The sequence below is a fragment of the Anarhichas minor genome, unplaced genomic scaffold, assembly GCF_050575085.1.
Source record: "Anarhichas minor isolate MPS153535 unplaced genomic scaffold, ASM5057508v1 ptg000026l, whole genome shotgun sequence".
Lineage (NCBI taxonomy): Eukaryota > Metazoa > Chordata > Actinopteri > Perciformes > Anarhichadidae > Anarhichas > Anarhichas minor.
The window spans coordinates 3696294-3719263 of NW_027466472.1; the positions used below are offsets into that span (position 1 = coordinate 3696294).

General features: G+C 41.3%; 1 protein-coding gene and 1 long non-coding RNA gene across 3 annotated transcripts; one reads left to right on the forward strand and one right to left on the reverse strand.

Annotated features, from left to right (window-relative positions):
• Positions 1-17: 17 nt before the first annotated feature.
• On the reverse strand, positions 18-2725 carry LOC142958908 (uncharacterized). The gene is made up of 2 exons (XR_012956175.1): positions 1686-2725; positions 18-906 (listed from the first exon to the last, which is right to left on the reverse strand). It is a non-coding gene; the product is annotated as an uncharacterized LOC142958908 (long non-coding RNA).
• On the forward strand, positions 2092-22970 carry st3gal4 (ST3 beta-galactoside alpha-2,3-sialyltransferase 4). 2 transcript variants are annotated; one of them, XM_076099925.1, is made up of 12 exons: positions 2092-2395; positions 6989-7055; positions 8766-8837; positions 12011-12092; positions 12387-12476; positions 13807-13904; positions 14191-14254; positions 14705-14800; positions 16371-16560; positions 17057-17194; positions 21773-21925; positions 22002-22970. In XM_076099925.1, the coding sequence occupies exons 3-12, from the start codon at positions 8816-8818 to the stop codon at positions 22089-22091; spliced, it is 1023 nt and encodes a 340-aa protein (XP_075956040.1). In that variant the 5' UTR covers positions 2092-2395; positions 6989-7055; positions 8766-8815; the 3' UTR covers positions 22092-22970. The 2 variants fall into 2 exon arrangements, with proteins under 2 accessions (XP_075956040.1, XP_075956041.1); XM_076099926.1 differs by having other exon boundaries at positions 2095-2395; positions 21776-21925.

A 22970-nucleotide genomic window follows, 5' to 3' on the forward strand; every position in this document is an offset into this window, starting at 1 on the left:
TCTATTGTGTTACAAGCAAAGGTCACAGAGAGTTATATTTGAAGTACAAGACCCAGAGGTCTTCATGTATTGTGCTGAAGACTTAGGATTTTTTTGGAAAATTATGTGAAAATGAAAAACTTACACCAAGCAGACAAAACCACGTCATCTGTAAAACAAAAAAGTCCAACTGGCATGTTTGCGTGACAAGTTTTCCTTTACTATTTTCTGCATTTGGAGCAGACAGGATGAACAACACCCATTGTATGCTGAGTCAGACGTGATTTATGGACACCATAACTTGATGCAAATGTAATGCTGCAGTGAAAATATGTGGGCTTGTAAAGGTTACTTTTGTGCAAAACAATTTTGTTGCCAGCAGATACATTAGAGGAGACAGTGGTTATTAACAATCTAATTAAAGATTTATGTTCTAAAATAGAACATCATCAGTTTGTAAAGAAAAGGAATAGTCCTAAGTACCTGAAAGGAAACATACTTATTCATCAAACGTTTAAAGTCTTTCAAATTAAATTATACAGACGAATAAAAGGATGCATGGATAAGGTAAATACATTGGATTTAATGTATAATCTATGAGATGCTCGCTCAAGTTGTCCCTGAGTTTCAGTGTGTTATGTCCTTTACAAACAGAGATTTACAATATCACAGCCAACACCAACAAGCCTCTCCAGATGTTGGTGCCTCTGGGAGAAATATACAGTCCTATTGAGGAGAGATTGAGCAAATCATCATAATTAGCAGAAGTCCACTGCCATGGAAATGTTCATGAACCTTTGCACTTCAGTTTCAGCCCCACAGGCAGCCTACAATTATGCAGCCATGGTATTTGGTATGTGTCTGGATCTGCCTGGATCAATCGTTGTAGATGAAGCTCACGTCACACTGCTGCTTCCCTGTGGGCACCTACAAAAAAAAGGAGATATTTCTCATATTACCAAGCAGTCTCTAAGTGTGCAGCAGAAGGCTCTGCTCAAAAACCTATAATGCCGTCCTAATGCTAAAGACTGTGCTGTGGTTTCTTTGGCATGACAAAGGGCCAGCAGATGCTCAGGAGTCATTGAACCACATGAGACTTCTCCCTTCCTTATAGATGTAGCTTTATAAAGACAAGAAAAACTCAACTGCAGGAGTCGATGATAAAGCTTGATAACTACGAGCAACACATTTCCAGTGTGAAAAAGTAAAGAGTTTATCAAACATTTTGTTCAAAGTTCACTCTGACTCAACATGAGCAAACGTATCCACATATGCATATGGGTTAACAAAATCAATTAGTTAATATTTAACAGAGGTTTCCCAAAACAGGGAGTTGGCTGACTGGAAATAAATCAAATCTTAGGATTTCAAACAATAGAAGCTGACGTTAATATTTTCCCCAGCAATGACAAATACGAACTCAAGCGGCTACTGCATTTAAATACAATTTGGAGGTACTTCTTGAGCAATCCCACTTCTACTTTTTATTTGACAGCTTGACTGGCTTTGCAGATTTAGACCAGAATAGAAAATACCATCAACAAATACATTATGATGTTTTTTTGTTTGTTTTGTCTTTATAAGCTAAGCTGCAACATTAATGCATCATTAATTATAATACCATAACACAATATGCATTATTCTTTAAACACAGTCTCATGGCAGTTCGTGGAATAGTCAAAGTATATTTGGATGCTATTATGTACCTTTACTGCAGCAACATTTTGAAAGCAGGACTCTCACTTGTAACTGAGGTGAGTAACCTACTTCTTCCACCACAGCTTGTCTCTGTGTTTCAAGCTATTATCTGTTACATTCAGGGGTTTAAAAAAAAAAAAAAAAAACACAGTCAGCAGCAAAGTCTTTCCAGATGTTGTGCCCTCTGGGATAAAAGCCCAGCTTGAAGCGGATTGAGGAGGCATGTGACAACTAATCGCAATAACCTGGAGATCACATAGAACGCTTCGATGTCCTGTGCGCTTCAAGTTGAACGCCAGCGTCGTCAGGTCTCGGCTTGTCCATGTTTTAAAGGCATGGCATTTGGATCCGTTCTCTCCGGTGCGCGTGCCCACATGCGCATGCGTGGCTGCGTTGAGCAAGAGAGAAGGGAACGCGCTTTAACGTAACGGGGAGAGTGTTCCAGTAAAAGCTATAACAGCCTGCGCAACCTTCCAACTGAACACCAGCCTGTGGGTTTTGCGTGCACGCTTCTTGTTTCTGCTTGTTCGGAGAGATGAACTTTGATGCTCGCATTCACATCAGTGCTTCTACCCGGAGTGTGCGCGTGCCACAGGCAGTCGTTTACCCAAGGCAGTGCGTGACACCAAAAGCAACGTGAACTTGGTTGCAACATCATTGTACCGTTGCAACAGGCTCGCTCCGCGGATTAAAGCTCATCTGCCTGGCAGCGTTGCTGGTAAGTAAGACCCTCTCGAGCTAACGTAGAGGTAAAGCCTCTGTGTGTTTGGAGTTTTTCTCTTTCTTCATTTTTTTTTTTTTACATGCTGGAGGCATTTAACACCACTGATCTCCTCTAACTAGCGTCATTGGATCACAATATATCAAATTGAATTTGGCTGTCACGAGCTGTGATGTGTAAATGTGTGTCATTTGTTTCTCTTTTGTGCGGTTGGATGGAGAGATTTAAAAACTGTAGGCTAGTCAGTCGGTAGCAGTCTGCCTTTAGTCGAATACACACCTGCCCTCTTTACACATTGATTTGAGGCAAATGCATTTAAACGCTAGTTTCCGCAGTGTTTTAAAAAAAGAACCACTTTCATTTATTTAGCAGCAACAGGAACAATAACTGACAACTTGGAAACTATGTCAACCTTATGTCAGTGATGTAACAATGTGGTGGTATATCTGAAAAACAAGAGTTAATTTAAGAGCTCTTAGCCTGCAGAAGAACTGCATTACAAAGATAATATGAAGTAATTATCAGCCTGGTTGCTTTATACTGGGATTCAGCCTTTCAGTCAAGTCATCTTATGTGATAAGATCCTTGTTCCTGTCTGGCCCTGTGCCACTGATCATGACTGCTGGATGAGGACGATGCATATCTCACTGTAAAATGCAATTTGCCAAAAGTGCAGAGTGGAAAGTGAATCTTGATTGAACTTGTTTATGGCAGGCATGAGGTCTGACGTCACGGCGTAGGGTGCAGACTGTCCTTCTTTCATTAAAAAAAAAAAAAAAAAAGCTTTCCTTTTTCAAAAAGTAAATGACAATAGGATCAATTATAAATCATATCAAAAACATCAACATATTTACTATAAAGTAAATATATGAATATAAATAATTATATATGTGAACACCTTATGTGATTTCACAAACTTTTATTGTGAAGTCGGTCCTTTCTTCCTCCTCTCCTCTTTACTCTGCTCAGCCTCTGAATTGCTGAACGCCAGCTGCAATATCTTTGTGCTGTGCAAAAATAAAAAAGAGATAAAAGGATGCACTCATTTTAATATGAGTGCAAACTTGGGATCGTTTTAGATAGAATTTAGATTATTGCTCTATTTTCAGGCTGTTGTATTTAGTCACTGTAGCAGCGGCTACATTTTTTTGCACAGATGTTGCATTTAATGGGACTTTGAGATATGTAGCACATGCATGGCAACTTGCTACAAATCAGCAGAAACACCATGATATGCCTTACTGCAGTAATGACTCTAATGAACACACATGCCCTCAACACATTCATCTCAGTCAAATGTAATCATACTTTGGTGCACCGGTCACTGCAGTGAGGGCTCACAAGCCTCCACGAGTCCTTGATTGGGGGGGTGTCATGGATGCATCAAAATAAAACACATCTTAGTGCCATCGTCATGAAACTTGCAGGGTGGAGCTTGGGCCAAGGAAGAACCCACTACATTTTGGAGTGGATCCGAATCCCTGGAGCGGATAGACGCATTATTTTTCACCTATGAGAACAGCCTCGGCTGTGCCTTGTCTGTGCTCTCTGAATGCTTATAGTCAGTATTGAGTTAAGTCAGATTTAGCCGATTAAGAGCACAGAATATATGTAAAGTGGGATTACCAGCCTCATTTCAAATTTGTGAATGAACACACACAATAACGAGGGGGCTTTTGACCTGATTCTGCATTATCACCTAATCTTGAGTCTTTATTATTTAAGTTAAGTAATGTGATACATACATTTGTTGATTTGTTTACTTGAAGGGCACAGGAGACACAATGTGTAAAGAGTGGGTGATGGGGGATGTTCATAGGGCCAACGTTTCTTTTTTGCCTTAAGGCAAATGGGTTAATCCGGCCTTAAATAGATGAGAAAGAATGGCTATTCTAATCAGAAGTCTCATCTACTGCCAACCTCTGCTTTAAAGCATTAGTTGAATGGAAATGTCAATGATAAGGGAATAAAGGCATTGCTAGTTAAAGGTGGATACGTCATTTATTATTTATTTTTTATTTTATTATTTTATTTGTCCAGAGACGGCACACAATGTAAAACTAATTGCACTAGAGTCAGCTAGAAGCTAATTAGTATCTGTCATCTGTGGGCAGGTAGTCAAAAATACTACATGACAATAAATACACTATATAAAACAACACAATACATAATAGTCCATCAGTGTAAGATAATAAATAGAATCAGCAGGATAAATGCAATTTATAGTGTACAAGGTAATTCGTTTTAGTATTAGTTTGTTCACTTTCACTTCTCGTGTTTTGGAACTGTTACTGCCCTACATCCAGATTAGACGTCCCAAACACTGCTCCCCATCCCAAGGTTAACACTAAAAAAACACAGGCTCGTTGTCAGGGCTCCCACGACATCGAACATCCTTTTAGTCTGTTTAGTCTCTGACTTGCATGCAGAGAAAGTTGTTATGTGTCTTATCACAGTGCAGTACACAGCCATCAGCTTTTTCCCGGATGAGATGCCTTCGTCCTTCAGCTCAAGGATACGTAACCTTGGTTCAATCTGTCAGCGTGGGAACAGTCCGCGACGACCAACTGGAAATGATCAGCTGCTGCCAAAATACAACGCAATGCAAATCTTCTCTTCCATTGGATTAATGGAGACCAGATTGATTTCCTGAGATGTGGGCAGGACGAATTTGCTGAGTCACCAAAGAGTGTGTGCCTGCTTGAAAGTGTGCGGCACACACCGAACACAACATACTACATAGATTCAGAGCTACAACTACAGAGCAACGGCAACAGATTGTAATACCAAATTGATATGTACAGTTTTATTTTAAACACAATTTATTTCACCTAAATGCCTTATTGCCATCATGAGGGAGACTTGACAACAAGTGTGGATCATATGCTGCTGGCTGACAAAGTGCGAAGATGTGTTTTGATTAGTGGAAGTCGACATGTAGTGTTGCAACTAAGCAAAAATGTGTTTGTATGGCTTTGGTGGAGCTCTTATAATAGAAACATTAAGTGTTTAGGTTCCAAGGCATCATCTTCTTAAGCTGAGCAATAACGGACTTTTAAATATGACAACACTGTACAGTAATAATTTGGAGGACTTGTTGAGCAACAAGAGGCAGCATCAATCATGAAGCAACAAAACCACGTGAACGGTTTGTTATCTGTCCGACCAGATGAACACGTTCCTCCACCCATCATGTCATGTGTTTATTAGATCTTATTTCATAGGTTAAAAACAGGTGAGTTTTGAGTGCAGTTGTGAAAGTGGCGAGTGACGGACAGTGTGTGAGGTGCTGGGGGAGAGAGTTCCAGAGGGAGGGGGCAGCAAAGGAGAAGGCCCTGTCCTCCCAGGTCCGGTGCCCTTTAATTGGTGATATTGATTCATGTGAATGTAGTCATGATTCTCTATTCAAAGCTAGCAAAACACAAAAATACAGAGCTCATGTTAATACCACATACATGTTAATCTGTAATAATTAGCTTGATTAATGACAACATTAGCACGTGTTTCTGCTAATGCTAAGTACACGTATAGTCTTAGCCACGTCAGCCCTTCAGAATTTGGGAGGAAGGAACCAATAAATCCCTGACAACATTTTCCCATGCAGTGCCTTTGCGGGAATTACTTCCTCAGCACTGCCTGACTCGTCTTTAATCACTACAGTGTGTGACTAAGCTCTTTCAGTGACCTGCCTGCAATACTTTGGCGACCCAAAGCAGCATTGCTTTAAGTACGTCTGTGGTGAAGGGCATTTCTGACAGGACTGAATCTCACTCTGTTTGTTCCCTTTCACATCTGAAGGACTTTTGCCAGCGTCAGCCAGACGCTTGGTGTGCCACAAGGCATCGCACAGCGCAGCGCTCAACCCCCCTCTGCTCTCCCAGCCAGCCCTCCCTCCCCCTTTCATGCCCCCCCCCACACTGTATCACAAACAGTCAGGTATTATGCTACTATTATGTTGCCTGTGGTGTCTGTGAGGAGGTCCTGTGCCTCCTGTGTTTAACAATCCTGTGAGCTACAGAGTGTGCCCAGTTGTTGTAAATCCCTCATGTTCAAGAGGGTGGGGGTGTGGACGCTAGAGGTGATAAGTAGTATGTTATACAGCGCTGCAACAAATTATTTTACCGTAGTGATTAATGTGTCAGTTGATTTTGTCATGTGTCTATAAATTGTCAGAAAATCACAATAAAAGGCCCAAGCTTGCATATTTACATTACTTCTTTTGTCCGACTAACTGTCCATATCTCAGCAAATCCACCCATTGTGTTCACAAATGATCAAAATTGTTATAGTTTAATATCTTTTAATAAATAATAATCATTTGTAAAATGAAGACAAAAAGAAGATCAGTTCATATCCACATTTCCATGTTTCAGCGGATATTATTTAACAACCATAGTCGCCACATAAAAACATCTCTGCCATGCAAAAATGAAGTTTCCTGTTCAGGAGTTATTTTCAGTTCACAGGTCCAATGCTATTTTAGTTTCCTAATCAAGCGCAAAGACAAGTTGAAAACAAAGAATAACAAGTGGTTAGTGCAGATATTCTCCTGTTGCTTATACGTCATGTTATTCTGTGCTTTTACTACAGGAGAAGCCCTGGCTCATTACATCTGCACCACTGAGGATATAATCACTGGAAATGAAAGAGGGAAAAGGTAAGATGTTCTAATGTATTAATATTGTGTGATTGGTGGATACACAGCTCCCTGAGAAGCTACACGTTTTGGTAATTTAGGCCTCAGTTTGCAATATTTCGGCACTTGATGATCATGAAGTGTGTGAGGAGAATCTGTACTAATTGGAACTACCGTATTTTCCGCACTATAAGGCGCACTTAAAAGCCTTTAATTTTCTCAAAAAACGACAGTGCGCCTTGTAATCCGGAGCGCCTTATATATGGATCAATTGGTTAATTGGTTGATCCATACTGGTTGTACACGGCGCTCTGTCAAAATGTTTCAGTACGACTGGTAAACTACAAAGCCGCACCGCGGTAAACACCGGTACTGTGCTTACTCCTAGTCCAACACCACTTGTGTGTATAAAGACCCCAAAATGGCACCTTTCAAGAGACACGCTTACGACGCTATTCTATTCTATGCGCTTTATAATCCGGTGCGCCCTATATATAAAAACAGTTCTAAAATAGGCCATTCATTGAAGGTGCGCCTTATAATCCGGTGCGCTTTATAGTGCGGAAAATACGGTACTCATCTCTACAACTGTTTAACTGCATCAGCTGCATTAGCATCAGTTGTTTAATCTGTCTTTTAGTCTATAAAAAAAAAAACAACTTTAAAATATGTTAATTTAGAGTTAGAGAAGCACCATATTGTCACATCTGAGAAGCCTGGATCAGCAATTTCTTCCTAGGATATTTGCTCAATAAATTACTTAAACAATTAATCAGTTATCAAATTGTTGTTGATTTAATTTTTGTCAATTGACTTATGGTTAATCAACTAATGAGCACCACTTAGTTACATTACATCTCAGCTCTACCATGCAGGCACAGAACAGTTGCATCCTGTGTTACTTCATCAAGGTCAACACCGGCTCATCAGAGAAGAGGGAAAAAAACCCTCATGTGGTTTCCGCTCCTTCGCTGTCTCACGTTGGGGCGTGCATGATTTACTGATAGATTTACAGCGGTATTACGTTACTCTTGTTGCAATGTATTAAGTGCATATGCACACTCCCACATCTCAAAATAGATATTCAGCTGTGCACACCTTCAGTTCCCTATTGATTTCCAGTGATGGGCTGGCCCTGAAGCAGTGTCAGGCATAACTTCTGTACAACCATTTGGGTGTGTGGATGGCTCTGGTGTCCGTCTGAAAATCATGAATCAGTAAGACTGTGGTTAAGATGTGCATTGTGCATTAAAGAGTCAGATATGTGTAATGTTACATGCCTTTTAATCTGGTTTTAACTCTGTTTCTCTCTCTGAAGCAACCAAACTCAGAGTGCTGCTGTGGGATTTCAAATATCTCTCAGTTTAGGGAACAAGTGTCTATCAGTCAAGCATGATCCTCTTAAACTGATCAGCCTTCACCTGCTGCCCTTCTCTCTCTCTCTCTCTCTCTCTCTCTCTCTCTCTCTTGCTCTCTTGCTCTCTCTCTCAGCTTCTCTCTCTCTGTCATTCCCTCATTCTCTCCCTCTCTTTTCTGTGCCACCTATGTTTACTCCATCCTCATCTGAGCTATGTAAATGCATCTTATTTGTATGTGGGTGAGGGTGTGGGATGAATATATGACATGTTATTGTGGTTCCCCATTCAAATTAAAAGGAGGAACTATTTAAAACCTGTTTGATGAGATAAACTAATACAATCAGTCTTTTTCCTTTTTGTACCCATCACCCAGGGTAACCACATGCACTGTGTAGACATGAGAGGACCAAGGAGTACGTGAAGATGTCCCAGAAGGCAACTAAAGGTAAGCTCTTCTGCTGTGGGTATTTTATTATTATAATATTCTTTTATCGGATGTTGCTTTGTTCTGATTATTTGAATGGGACTTTCCCTCTCTTGATATTCACTAATGCACTAATCTGATCTGTTATTTCTCATGCAATGATAGGATTATTGACCAAAATGCACTTTGTCACAGAAAAATGATCCAATCTTTAACATTACAAACACTATTGTATATTTCATTATCATTGGGTTGCCTGTGCTCAGTGCCACAAGTTCCTTTTTTTTTGCCTTTAAAATCAGCAGAATATTAAGACTGTTTGAAATAATCCTGAACCATCAGTGTGTTACTGCACATCAACATACTGTATTGCAGAATGATAACTACCCCCACTACAGTTTGCACCAACAGCGTTGTTGCTGTGCCTCTAGCCACACAATATGTAGTCACTTCTAAAGAATTCCAAGTCTTGTTTACTCCAGATGTTAAATTATTGTGGGAAAACCCAAAGCTGTCTGTTTTTTCCTTTGATTCAAAGGGGGGCCCTTGCCTTCATTACATAGACAAAGGCCCTTTGCAGTGATTAATTTTCAACAAAAGAGCTGCAGTGGCATCGGAGGTTGCTTTATTTTGTTGTGCCATAGTGTGTTTGAAATATGGTCTGTCTCAGTCCTAGTTACAGTTCATTTCTTGGTACTTGGTATCGGCTGTTTAGCTTGTCTCCTTAAAGGAATAGTTTGATCACCGTGAGGTTTCTAGGCAACCAGCAGAGACTCCAGGAAGTCACTGTGCCTTGCACCACACACAACCCCTTGTAATACTGCCATTTTGTTTTTACACTTTGGTTTTTGTTCGGATTAAACATTGCTAACCCTGGACTCGCCAAAACTAGCTGTTTTTCCCCTATACCAGTCTTTCTGCTAAGCTAACCTAACCAGCAGCTGGCTGTAGCTTCATATTTTGTGTACACATCAATCTTCTCATCTAACTCTTGGAAAGACAGCGAATACCCAAATTCAAATATTTACGAAAATTGTGACGCATCGACGAACAGGTTGAATGAGAACTGTTTATTGCCAAGTACGTTACACAAACAAGGAATTTGGCTCGGCGGATGGTGCATAACAATAAACACAGTGCAATAGTATGTGAAATAATTTATAAATAATAATAAAATATGGTAAACAATCAAACAAATAGGTGTATGATAAAATATGTATATTATTAAAGTGTCAAGTGTATATTAATAGAGAAAAGACGTGCAAGGGTGTGTAACTGTAAGAAATTGTCCCAGGGATGTAAGTGTCTGAGTCAATGTGGGTCTCGGGCTTTGTTGATGAACCCAACTGCAGATGGGAAGAAACTGTTTTTGTGGCATAAGGTCTTGGTCGTGATGGACCGCAGCCTCCTACCAGAGGGAAGGGACTCAAAGAGTTTGTGTCCAGGGTGAGAGGGGTCGGCTACAATCTTTCTTGCCCGCCTCAGGATCCTGGAGGCAAACAAGTCGTGGAGGGACGACAGATTGCAGCCAATCACTCTCTCAGCAGAGCGAATGATGCGCTGCAGTCTGCCCTTGTCCTTGGCAGTGGCTGCAGCGTACCAGCTGCTGATGGAGGAGGAGGAGAGGATGGACTCAATGATGGCAGTGTAGAAGTGCACCATCATTGTCTTTGGCAGGTTGAACTTCTTCAGCTGCATCAGGAAGTACATCCTCTGCTGTGATGGAGCTGTTGTTAAGCTCCAATTTGAGGTCCTGGGTTATGGTGGAGCCCCAGGAAGCGGAAGGACTCCACAGCGTCGACGAGGGAGTCACAGGGTGATAGGGGCACAATCATCTCCACTGTCTTTAGATCGTTGAGCTCAAATATGTTAAGTCCGCACCAGGTCACCAGATGGTCAATCTCCCACCTGTAGGCGGACTCATCCCCACCAGAGATGAGTCCAATGAGGGTGGTGTCATCCGCGAACTTCAGGATCTTGACGAACTGCTGACTAAAGGTGCAGTTGTTGGTGTACAGGGAGAAGAGCAGAGGGGAAAGAATGCAGCCTTGGGGGTAACCGTTACTGATGGTCCGAGAGGCTGAGACATGTTTCTCCAGCTTCACGTGCTGCTTCCTGTCAGACAGGAAGTCTGGGATCCACTTGCAGGGGGAGTCGGGCATGTGCAGCTTGGAGACCTTATCCTGCAGCAGAGACGGGATGGAGGTATTGAAGTCTACAAACAGGTTCTTAACGTAGATTCCTGAGGAGTCCAGGTGCTGGAGGATGAAGTAAAGGGCCATGTCGTCTACAGCATGGCCCTTCACTGCTGCTGAGAAACGCCCGGGGAGCAGTTAGGTGTTCAGTGCCTTGCTCAGGGACACTTCGGCATAGGACATGTAGCAGCCAAGGATCGAACCGCCGAGCTGCGAACTGCAGGGGGTCCAGGAGTGGGTCGGTGAGGGTTGACGGGCCTGTAGTCATTAAGTCCTGTGATCCTTGGTTTGGCCTTGAAGCAGGCTGGTACATGGCATGTCTCCATACATAGATAGGAATTGAGGGGATACAGGTTTTTGTACTTCTCATACGGACCTGTCAAAATTCAAAAGCATACCACTAATGTTCAACTAAAAATATCCATCACCCAAGCATAGAAACCTCATAGAGTGTGCATACTACATAAATTGAAAAAAATAAAGATGAGTGTCTTGATGACAATTTCATTTCCTGCCTTTTTCCTTTTTATGTATTTTTAAAATAATTGACGGGTGTCTAGCTATTTAATAAGGCTATTCCTTTAAAGTAAAACGATTCTTCTTAATTTGTGAGTTTCACTCTCTGCTATTAAATTGAGACCATACTGGGTAGAGCGTTTCCTGTAGAAGTGCAGTCATCTCTGAATAGCAAGTGACACTTGATGTAAATTCATTTCAGTTTCAGTTTTCGGTACCCAATCTGATACTGATAGAGCACCTGCGTTAAATGGGATGCCAACTCTTGAGCAGTACCCTTTTCCATGAAAAAATTATAATATTTAGAATATAATATAATATAATATAATTATATGGCTGATATTTTAATCTAAATATTTATGAAGAAATATTACTTTTATTTGTCAAGACCTTGAAGCCAGTATGTGTTGTATGTGAAATTTGGTAATCCATTTTCTTTAATACGTGTACGTTTGCCTCTGTTTTTTATTCTTTGATTTCCAGCATGGTGCCTTAGGCTTCTCCCAATCCTCCTCTTCTTCATCTCCTTTGTCACATACTACTACTCCTATGCCATACTTCAGAGGTAACTACACACAACCATTTCTTTCTTTCTCCGTTCCACTTGGTATTGAGGTAACACAATTGCAGAAATGTCTCTTTCTGGTTAAAAAGTCAGCTCATGAGGCCCGTGTTGCGCTGAGTCACTAAAAGTTAAGAGGACAACCCACATTCTGATCATCTGGCAGTCTGAGCTGCTCGTCAATTTAGGCCCTCACACATGCCCATTCTTGTTCTGGAGCCAGTTACTGGCCCGCTGCGTTTTTATGGATTCAGGCTGTAACTTGCATGGCCGTTGTGGTGATTGTCTGTCTTTCAGCTACGGAGGCACCAGCAAGTCTCCGAACAGTAGCAAGTCGCTGTGTGGTGGCTGGCTAACCCAGAAGAAGTGGGAGAGCCTTAACTTTAAGTGAGTAATGGCACGTCTGTGTTTTTTCTACAAACTGGAGGGAGTGGATGGCTGATTAAGGGAGGAAGGTATGCCAGTATTTGTATTTGAACATAAGGTGCCAGGCTTCTTGCAACTGCTAGGACTGGTCTTTACCAGTCATGAAGGAAAAGCATATTTCAGTGAGAAAGAACAGGGCATGTAATGAAAAACGATTTTCCATCTAAATCATGCAAGTTGAAGCAACTCAAGGGGAATGTGTTGATGAAAAGTTTGAGAGGGGGAGTTAAAATGAAACCAATTTTGGCTAAGAATTAATTCTCGATAAAGTTGCATTGTTTGAAGCCAGCCAATGGCTTGTTTGTCCTCCTCAGGTTCTGCTTTGTTAAGTAATTGTTGTTCCACAGCCCTTAGCCCCCTCTCATTTATTTTCTCTTGCTCTATTATCAGTTTACTCAGCTGTATATTTACTGTTGGTCTTCTATCAGGCTCGCTTCAGTTACAAAACAGTGATATGATCTCCATCTGTTTGTCCGAAACTCCTCAAAGGTCACTGTTTATTTCTTTAGCTCAGTGGACCTTCCACTGCCTGCCCTTTGACCTTTTAAACAGTCAATATTCCTAATCCCTGTGTAAAGAAGATGATTTGCATTGTCAAGTAAAGTCGCTGGCTGGTTGTCTGTCACATCAGGTCATTACAGTCACAGAGAGGCAATCAGAGTGACATTTCTCTAATTAGAACGCTCCCCGGAGATTTATCCTGATCTCCTGCGAAGAGCTAGCTGGCACACGAGGGAGGTAAATGTCTGAGAGACTCAGTGTCAAAGACAGTAGGTCATAAACAGCTGGGGGCTGAAGCCAGCGAACACAGAAAAGTAACTGTTTCACAGTCTGTACTACAACCTGCAGCAATTGTTTCACTCCACAGGCACGGTGTTAGTGTTTTTATTTCCCTCTCCTCAGCAGATAAATGCCAACAGGGTGTCTTAATGAGGGGAATTGCTATTGAATGACATCATGTAAATGGCTGGTTTACTAATAATGGTCTGGTTTACTGGCTTAATAGATACCAGAACATTTGGGAAAGTTAAGACAAGCTTTTCCATGTGCCAATATGAACACTGTACTGTTTGGCAGTACATTTGGTGCTGTCCATTGTGTGGTTTTGATAGTTTTTATAGCCAAAAAAGTTGAAAGTAGTTTTCTCCATCCTCGCTGTGTGACGCCTCATTCATATCCCGCCCGCTCTCTCTCAGCCACAAACCCTCCTGTAATATAAGTCATCTATACAGTGAAGCCCTGCGCACTGCAGTGTTGTGTTGTAACTCCTGCTCTGACATTTTTCATGCAGCATTAGCAGACAGACGCAGCTCTTTCTGAAACTGGAGGACTTCTTCTGGCGGGAGCATCTGTCAAAGCTGGCATTACCTTATGGCATTAAGGGCAGTGGTATGCTGACTTTACATAATCCTCTGCTCTTTCTGCTCAGTTTACTCAGCACGTGTCTCACATCCTGGTGTTACTGGTTGTTGTACGAAGGTGTCAGGTCAGGTTCACAGAGCTAAAAAAACAAACATCCTCTCTATATTCTGTGTCTGAATTCATGACCCTGCCTGACAGTGATGCTTTAGCACTACACAGCAGTCTTTGTCTGCGTTTTTTGCACATCTGCATTCAAAGTTTTGAAACAATCACACTATTTCAACCTCTCCTTTTTTTTCACTTTCCCTCCCAGAGCTTCTGCTACTGAAAGTTCTTGCTGTAATTGCTAATTATCAGGTGCCAGCCAACATCGAAAAGTAAGTGTGAGCACACTTCAGCCAACCTGGCTCATGATGCTAACGCTCAACATTTTAATAACCCAGCTTCCTTCTGTTTTTAGTCCATAGTGCAGTACAGTAATAGTTATAATAATAATAATAAAAGTCCAGCATCGACGCCAACATATATCTAATAAGTCACACTACAACAAGAATATTTTTGAAAACATTGCGATTGGTGGACAATGTTTTCCAGCTGTGGTACACGTCCTGTATTACGTTTTCTTTCCTGCATGACATCATCACAGTGATTATGGGTACTTATGGCCACATGACTGTCCCTCATTATGGTCAACAAAGCGACCTCAGGTGCGATTGCTCGAGTGATGAATGTGCTGTCAGTTATGTCTCTGGAGAGGGTGACGTTTTGTGTCTAGTTGCACAAAACCTGAAAACACTCATGTTTGTTTGTGGTGTTTTTCTCCACAGCCTTGAATGCAGAACCTGCGTAGTCATCGGCAATGGCTTTGCCATTAAAAACACCTCCTTGGGAAGCATCATCAACAAATATGACGTGGTCATTCGGTAAGCACAAAAAGGAACACCTCATAAAGGTATTGCTGTTAGTGCTGTGACATTCAGTTACTATTATTACTGTTAACTGTTTTGTTCATGCTGCTGTTCGTGGAGAAGAGGAATCAATTGGGTTTAAAAAGTTTGGTAAACTTGCTTTGCTGCTTTTTGATTCCACTCCAAGCTCTGCATTTTTAGGAGGTGACTGTACTACATTTAAAATTCTTGCACATTGTGACCCATCAGCAGCGATAATAACATTTTTAAACCCAAGACCTCTTCATAACTACCATCGTGTTTCAGGATCGTTAGGACTGATTAATCAGAAACAGACGGATCTTTGCTAGATGACCTTGAAAAGGGAATTTTTCAATTCCAAAGGGAATTTGGTGGTTTTCCCCACCACTGAAAGCAGGTTATAAATTCACTCGGCCGTTAACTATTAATGGACAGTATCCGACTGAGGGACCGCCTGAACCTGACATAGAGCCGTCCTCCCAGCAATTAGCAAACTATTCTTTAGTGCCTTTAAAAGGAGAATAGAGAGCATTTCGTTTACTCAGGGACAAAGGCACTCTGCAAATCTGACTTTACAGCCTTGGAATGAACACATGCATTCTGAGTTTTTATAAGCCTCTTTCAAACAGCCAGACTTTGGCCTGGTCACAATGCATTTTTCTCTCCCCACCATACCCCCCCCCCCCCCCCCCCCCCCCCCCCTCCTCCCCCTCACTCACATCTCTCCCTCTCTTAAAGCTAATCGTTCCATGGCCAAGTAGAATAAGGTTATTGACACTCAGAATTCGATGCATGCCTGAGAGTTTGACGTCACTGGGCCGGTTCTATCATTGAAACACCGCTAGACTCTGTTAAAGCGTGTCGAGACTTAAGTTTCCAAAGTGCAGAGTAACCATTTACTAAAACAAGATCTCAGTCTGCGCTGTTGTGATACTTATTTCATCAAGGAATGAGTTATGATGTGGTTTGCAGAATATTTGTTTTAAGCCCTGAACACTCTACTGTGAGCTAGTTGTCCTATTTTCAGGCAGCTTTCCTTTTTTTTTTTACTGTATCATTTTGCGGAAAGTTGACTCTGAAAAGTGAAATATTTAGAAGGAAAAGAAGAACCTCAAAAACATTCTGGTTAATTTAATGGTACACGTCGTACATCAACAGGCCGCCTTGACACCACAATCGACTTGCACATATTTATCTCTGCAATAACATAATCCTGACAGCAAGGTCCACCCAATGTTCCAGTATAGCTCCTGTTACCCATCTGCTGTTGTTGAGCACTTCTTTTATCACTCTCTCTGAAAAGTGAAGCATGTTCCTGCAATTCACACTTCATATTCTAAGGCAACAATTACTTTGTTAGCAAAAAACTACAGCTCCCATAAAAATACAACTGATTAAATCATATAGAGTCTATCACACGACATACTGTTTTTACAAATTAGCTAAAAGTTAGTTTAGAGCAGTACATTTCTCAGGTCATGTGGGTGGCCACCAATTTTCCCCCACCAATAAAACAAACCTGAAAATTCTTGTCCCTGAATATAGTATTGTGTCCCTGTCTCAGGTTGAATGATGCCCCAGTGAGGGGCTATGAGGAGGATGTAGGAAACAAGACCACCATGAGGTTATTCTACCCCGAGTCGGCCTCTTACAACCCTGGACTGCACAACGAGCCTGGCACGCTTATGGTCCTGGTGCCTTTCAAGCAGCAAGATCTCCGCTGGCTAAATGAGATCCTCTATAATGAGAAGAGGGTACAGGATATGTGTGAGAATGCACTTTCTCTCTCACACAAACACACACACACACACACTTTCCATCTCACTCTGTCTCACTTTCTGTCTCTCCCTCTCTGTCTCACATAAACACTCTCCTTTCAGCTTCTTTTCCAGCCGCTGCCAGCCATCCATATCAGGAACAAAATACTTAAGAGGTTCAACTTCAGTGGTGCCAGTGCCCTTCAGAGTTAAATGTAGTTTCCATCGCAGACATCCTTCACTCTGTTGCTCCTGGCACCTCCGGCCTCTTTCTGCTAATAGTTGCAGGGCCATTACTTGCTAATTTGCACATCAATTTGCTTGCCTCCAGAAATGAGGGAGTCATAGGTTCAATTGCATCTCTGTTTGTGCAAAATGAACCGTGGTAACTAAAAAAATAGCAATATCTCTCTTTCTGTCCTTTTTTTTTACAATTTATTGTTTCCCAACATCCTGTGTTTATCCTTCTCTTTTGTTTTTGTGTGCTTTCCAGGTCAGGAAAGGGTTTTGGAAGCCCCCTCCCCAAATCTGGTTGGGTGACATGAATAAAATCAGAGTGCTGGACCCCCACTTTCTGCACCAGACTGCAGACAGACTGCTCCGGATCCCTCTGCACCCCAACAGCAAACAGGTAAGAGCTCCACTTCCACGTCACTGTATGAGAGTCATGAACTATAACTGTGTTTGCAATGCTTCTCCTCTGTTGCAACTCATGACCTTTTTTCTGTTGACCTCAAAAGAATTGTCCCACTAGAATCCTCCCTCTTGTTTGTTCCCTTTCTCCCGTACCTCCCTTCTGTCCCCTTTTGCCCTTCACCACTCCCCACATGAATGTTAACAAGGCTGGATGGAGCGTCCACTCATTAGCCACAGCTCCTCGAATGATATCTCTTGAGCGCTGTGATAAACAGTTTACTGAGAGAGGCATTTCTCTTGAAATGTAGCCGGGTCAATAGCAATTTTGGGGATCCAATTACTGCAAAACATGATGCAGATTAGCTTCTACTTGGCATTCTGGTTTCTCATTGCAAGATAAGCTCCTTGTGTCTTCTAGGCTGCGCGGTGAATCGCTCGGAAAATAATTGGCTTTTGGAGAAAAGCCAACATATTGTATAGATTTCAACCAAATGCTCTGTTTTAGAAGAAAACGGACAGCTCCCAGTGTTCCGTCTCGGCAAAGCTGATTATTTATCTTTTCTCCGGAAAAAAATACTGCGTTGACAGTGACAGAGGAAACACAATCATATGCTAACTCATGAAACTGTGACTGGGGAGCAGCGATTGTGCAATGAGAAAACATGACATTTTTTCGAGATGGACCATTGATCTGTTTCTGTTTCACAAATTGAACTCCTACTCTTTGGACGAGGTGATTGGATTTGTAAACAGCCTGGGATCTGACTGAAGTTTTGATTTGCCCATTGCATCCCGTCTGCCAAGTGGGGCTTGTTGTGTGCTCGGTAGGGATCGTGTCTGACGTGGGCAAGAGCCAAGTTTCGTTTTGGTTCTGCTCGTTTGCCACTCCTGAGCCCTTTTTTTGTCAAATAAAGAATACTGGGGGGGGGGGTTACCCTTTTGGACTGCAGTATAAACACCACTGGCTGGGGCATGAGAAGGGTGAGCAGTGGGAAGGCAGCAATCCTCAGCGGGCTCAAGCGACAGGAGCTCTGCACCATCTGCACAGACTCTATGAAAAAGGCCCGGGGGGGAGAGGATGGTGGGTAGGAAGAGGAGGAGAAACAATAGGCAGAACCGGGTTGTTTGTTTGCTACAACAGTATTAAAACGTCTGAAACTCATCTGAGCTTTATTCACGGCTGCAAACATATACATTTGTTCTTAAAATCTAATTTGTTCTCTGATTTAATGCATTTAAAGGGAACCTAGATTTCTCTCACTATCTTCAATCTATCTTGTCTTCGTCTGTCTCTTTCCTCTTACCGGTCCTCGGGTATTCCTAATACCAGCAGGAGTCCTGACTGCAGCAGACCTCCCTCCGCTAATGACCCTGCCAGATAGACAAGGACCCCCTCAAAACACAGGCAGGCACAACCTGATACTCTCACACAGGCAGCCACTTCTCCCCCTTGTCCTTCCTTTCCTTTTTTGCATTGCAGGCACACACGCACACACGCACACACACACACACGTACACACACGTAACTCTTATGTTCACACCCGTCTCCCCAAACACAAGCCTGTGTTCAGCTCTTGTAGGTCAGGCTTGCAGCGGTGACAGTTTGCAGCCCCTCCCTCTCCTCCCCTCTCACCAAGGCTCCATGGGCCTACGTCCAAACTATGTGCCGGGCCACTGCAGAGCTCCGGTGTTCGCCTGTGTGCTGGCGACCACATGAGGCTAATACACACAGAGTGTCAGCTGTGTCCCATTGCAGGTTGCAGGTCATTTTCTGAATTGAAGACAGTCGTGCTCAGTGCAACAGCAAATTGATCTGGTTTAATGTTTTAGAGAGGAAAGACGCCGTGTTACAGTTTCTTATCGAGGCTGCCGTGGTCAGATCCCCTTCTGTATCACTGCAGTTGAACTCATATTTGTTTCAATTTTGTTTAAATTTAACACAAGTGCACTTAAGCCCAGCAAAACACACACACACACACACACACACACACACACACACACACACACACACACACACACACACATATTAACACACACTGCCATATAGAAATGTGCTCTTTCAGTTGTAAAGAGCTTATATCCTATTAGACAGCTGTGACTGAAGAGCTAAGAAAAATCTAAGCTAATGGTAGCTTCATATCAAACAGAGAGAGTGGCATTTATCCTATCATCAAGAAGGCAATTAAATATTCTCAAAGTGTCAAACTATTCCTTTAAATAGAAAAAAGTATGGAGAGCCTGCTGTTCTGTTATTTGTGAACAAACAGTGGAACCTTTCTTTGCAACTGGGTAGCACGGTGTCTAAAAATCATGCAGATGATGTTAACATTTTAATAATTTAGCAGGCCATGGTCAACACTGGCATGTGCAATAGAGATGTACTTGCAGGGCTCTCAGAGAGGGAACTTGATGATAACATGGAAAGCTGTAGAAGAGGGAGATGTGAAAAGGCTTTTGGGGAAAGCGTGCACATTTTGGAGAGGGATGGAAAGAGAGAGTTTCTTCTATCTCTCGGTCATGCGGAAGTGATTCTCCTTCTTGCCTCTGTGAACATGGATAATCATTGACAGGGTTGTATGGGAAACGGCAAACAACACAGGGAAATCTCTGTACACAATAAAAGCTAGCCAGGGGCAACACACCCAACATGTCTCAACTCATTAACTTTCACATTATTTTTTATTTTTTAAAAGATACCAGTGGGGTCAGTTGATTTTATGTTTTCAGCAAAGGCAGATCACAACTTCAGAAAAATATGTTGTGGCACTTTTGTTTTCACAGGATGCCCTGTGATTAGTATGAAATGTGTTTGTGTTAAGGTGTAGCCTAATATCATCAGGGCTGAAGGTGGTTATCTTTTTCATCTTATATCTTTGTACCTCTTATTCTGACAGTTGCTTTGGACAATAGCGTGAATGAAATTGTATTTCAGTGATATTCAATTTTATTTTCAATTAAATTTATTTTGAATTGGCCGAAATCACAAATTTGCCTCAAAGGGCTTTACACTCTGTACACATACGACATCCTCTGTAGTTGTTGCGATTAATGGTTGGCGTCCTAAACCCCTCGGTCACAGTAACGCCAAATCAACTTCTTTTGGCAGAATATTCTTGTCATAGAGATATAGCGGATGTGGTTTGGTATTGTGTGAGAGCCTTGTTTGCTTATACGTGTTTTTATGTTATTATGTTAATTGTTTTGATGTTGTTTATAATTTAAATGTATTTACTAAGATATATTATTTATATTTTCTGTTGATATCCATGTTTTTATGTTAGAGGACTTCCTCGAAAACAACATTTTTAAATGTTGCAGAAAACAGTTTTTCACCTGCATGGACACATATACTATGTTTGCTGTGGATAGAGCATACAAGCAGCAAAGTAGCAGCCACACAAAGAAAATAAATCAATAAACAATGAAACAAACATGCTCTGTAAAAAGCACCAGAATACACCAGAATGTGTTTTCTTCTTTTTTTCTTTTTTTATCTGTTTTTGTTTCAACAAAACTGTCAGCGAGCGCATTGCCTCTGAGCCAAGTTCCTGTTCAAATTTTCAAAACATTAATACATTAAAAACATAACTGAAGGTAAAACTATTTCCCAAGTATGTTGCTCAACAGTCTTGTGTGGTAAATATGCCTGAAGTTGTTACTTGTTACTGGCACCAAGAGTGCTTTTCTCCAGAAGAGACTTGTAAGATAGTGAGTAAGCTGCTGGGAAAGACCCAGTTTGCAGGGTGTGAGCTTATGTGAATTAACTCTTTATTCATGCAACACATTTAGGAAGCTGTGATTGCACTGCATATGTTGTGTTTTAACTGTTTATTTTACCCATTGTTAGTTATCTTGTCTCTGAAAAAAAAGCTGCGAGACAATATGAGGATTATCTTTGTTTTAAATAAAATGTGAATACTTTGAATAGGTCTACCTGGCAAGTTTAATCCCAGTATTGCAAATTTCAGAATGCTCCTTTAAAGTGTTGTTTTGTTTCACTTCATGTTTTCCATTACATAACAGTCATTTTGGCAGATGTTTCATTTCAAAGCAACTAAGAGAATAAGTGCATTCACCCTCCGTCGGAACAAGAGCGACACGTCATCAAAACATGTTCACAACGATTAATGCTGAGGTCATTTGATGGTATTACCCAGATGGGGAAGACTTGCAATGAACTGCAAGTGAAGGTCAGGGCTCGCAAGTTTCTGTTGCCCTCTTTCTCCATCTAGTGGTGGGATGAGAGGCTGCAGTTGAGTCATTGTGTTCTTGCATGCTCTGGCTTTCACTACACAACAGATGTGTAATTAGCATTTTGCTTTTTTACATAAATTGCTCATTTCATAACCTCTTTTATTTGACTAGCAAAGGTGATATTGAGTGCATATAGATTTTAGCACCTCTTTTATTTAACACACCATACTCAGTGACACACATCTGTGGTTTTTAATGTTATGTGTATGATTACAGTGAGATTTGGTGCAGTGTTTGTGTTCCTTTCTTTGAGAGCTGTCTGTTAGGATCTTTTTTGATGCCATACCACGGTGCACTCATTATGTTTTGTTTGTTTCAGCAGCCAGTGCATCCTACCACGGGTATCCTCGCTGTGTTTGTTGCTCTCAACTACTGTGATGTGGTCCACATTGCTGGCTTTGGATACCCCAAGACAAACAGCCAAAGGGTGCCTATCCATTACTACGGATATGACACCATGAAGTCCATGAAGGTGGGTAAGCGCCGGTCATCCGTAGTACCTCAAATGTAGTCTCTGTTTTGACATACAGTGTCTCTTTCTTTTGCAGAATTCTTATCATGACCTCAATCATGAAGCGGAAGCCTTAAAAAGACTGGAGGATTCTGGAGCTATTTTGTACCTTCACCCGCATTTATGATTCACACACTTGTTTTGGGTCATCCCAACCAAATTAGATGTTAATGTGCCTTCTGCAGTGGGATACGCGAGTGGTGCATTGAGTCACCACGTGGTGACATGAGAGTCACAGGTCTGGTTCTGAAGAATGTTTATCTCCCTGGCGCCTTACATTCTGTCAAATTGAAAGATATGAAAAGATGATTAAACTGCTTTTTAAATAGCTTTTCTTTCAATTTCTTAACAACCTTTGTTAACATGACTCAGCATTTTGCATAGCGGTTAAACTTTTCTAATTTTTATGGGTTTTGAATCACGACTTTCAAAGTGAGTTTGCGGGACACTATTCATGTGACAACCCAGTTGTCTTGTTTGCGATGAGCAAAATTACGTCAGATTAAGTCAGCGTTTTTGATAATTCAATGCCTTGATGTTGTTTTTCATGCCATGTGATAGTGTGGGCTTCAAATGTTGGTTTTGTTGAGATTTATGCATATCATTGAGCTGCAAAAGTAATCAAACTAGATTATTTCTCACTCAAACTGGTTTGAAATTCATCTTCAGTTGTATCAAGTCAGAATCTGTTTTACGGTAAAGAGGTGTGTTAGAATCTGTTTTTTTGTGAACTTCACTGTCAATGTACATTTTACAATAAATGAAAAATGAATTAATCACAAACCTAAACCTAATTTGCACAGGATTAGATTCTTTACTTTTAATTTCTTGGACTGGAAATACGACTTGTATTTTGCCCATTTGTCAGAGTTTTGGTTACGGTTGTTTTGGATTTTTAATTTATTCAATCTTCTTTTTTTTTCTGAAACAATACCAGTAAATGGTACCACTGGATATTTTGTAATGTACAGAATGAAATAAAATTTTAATTATAAGGAAATCAAAA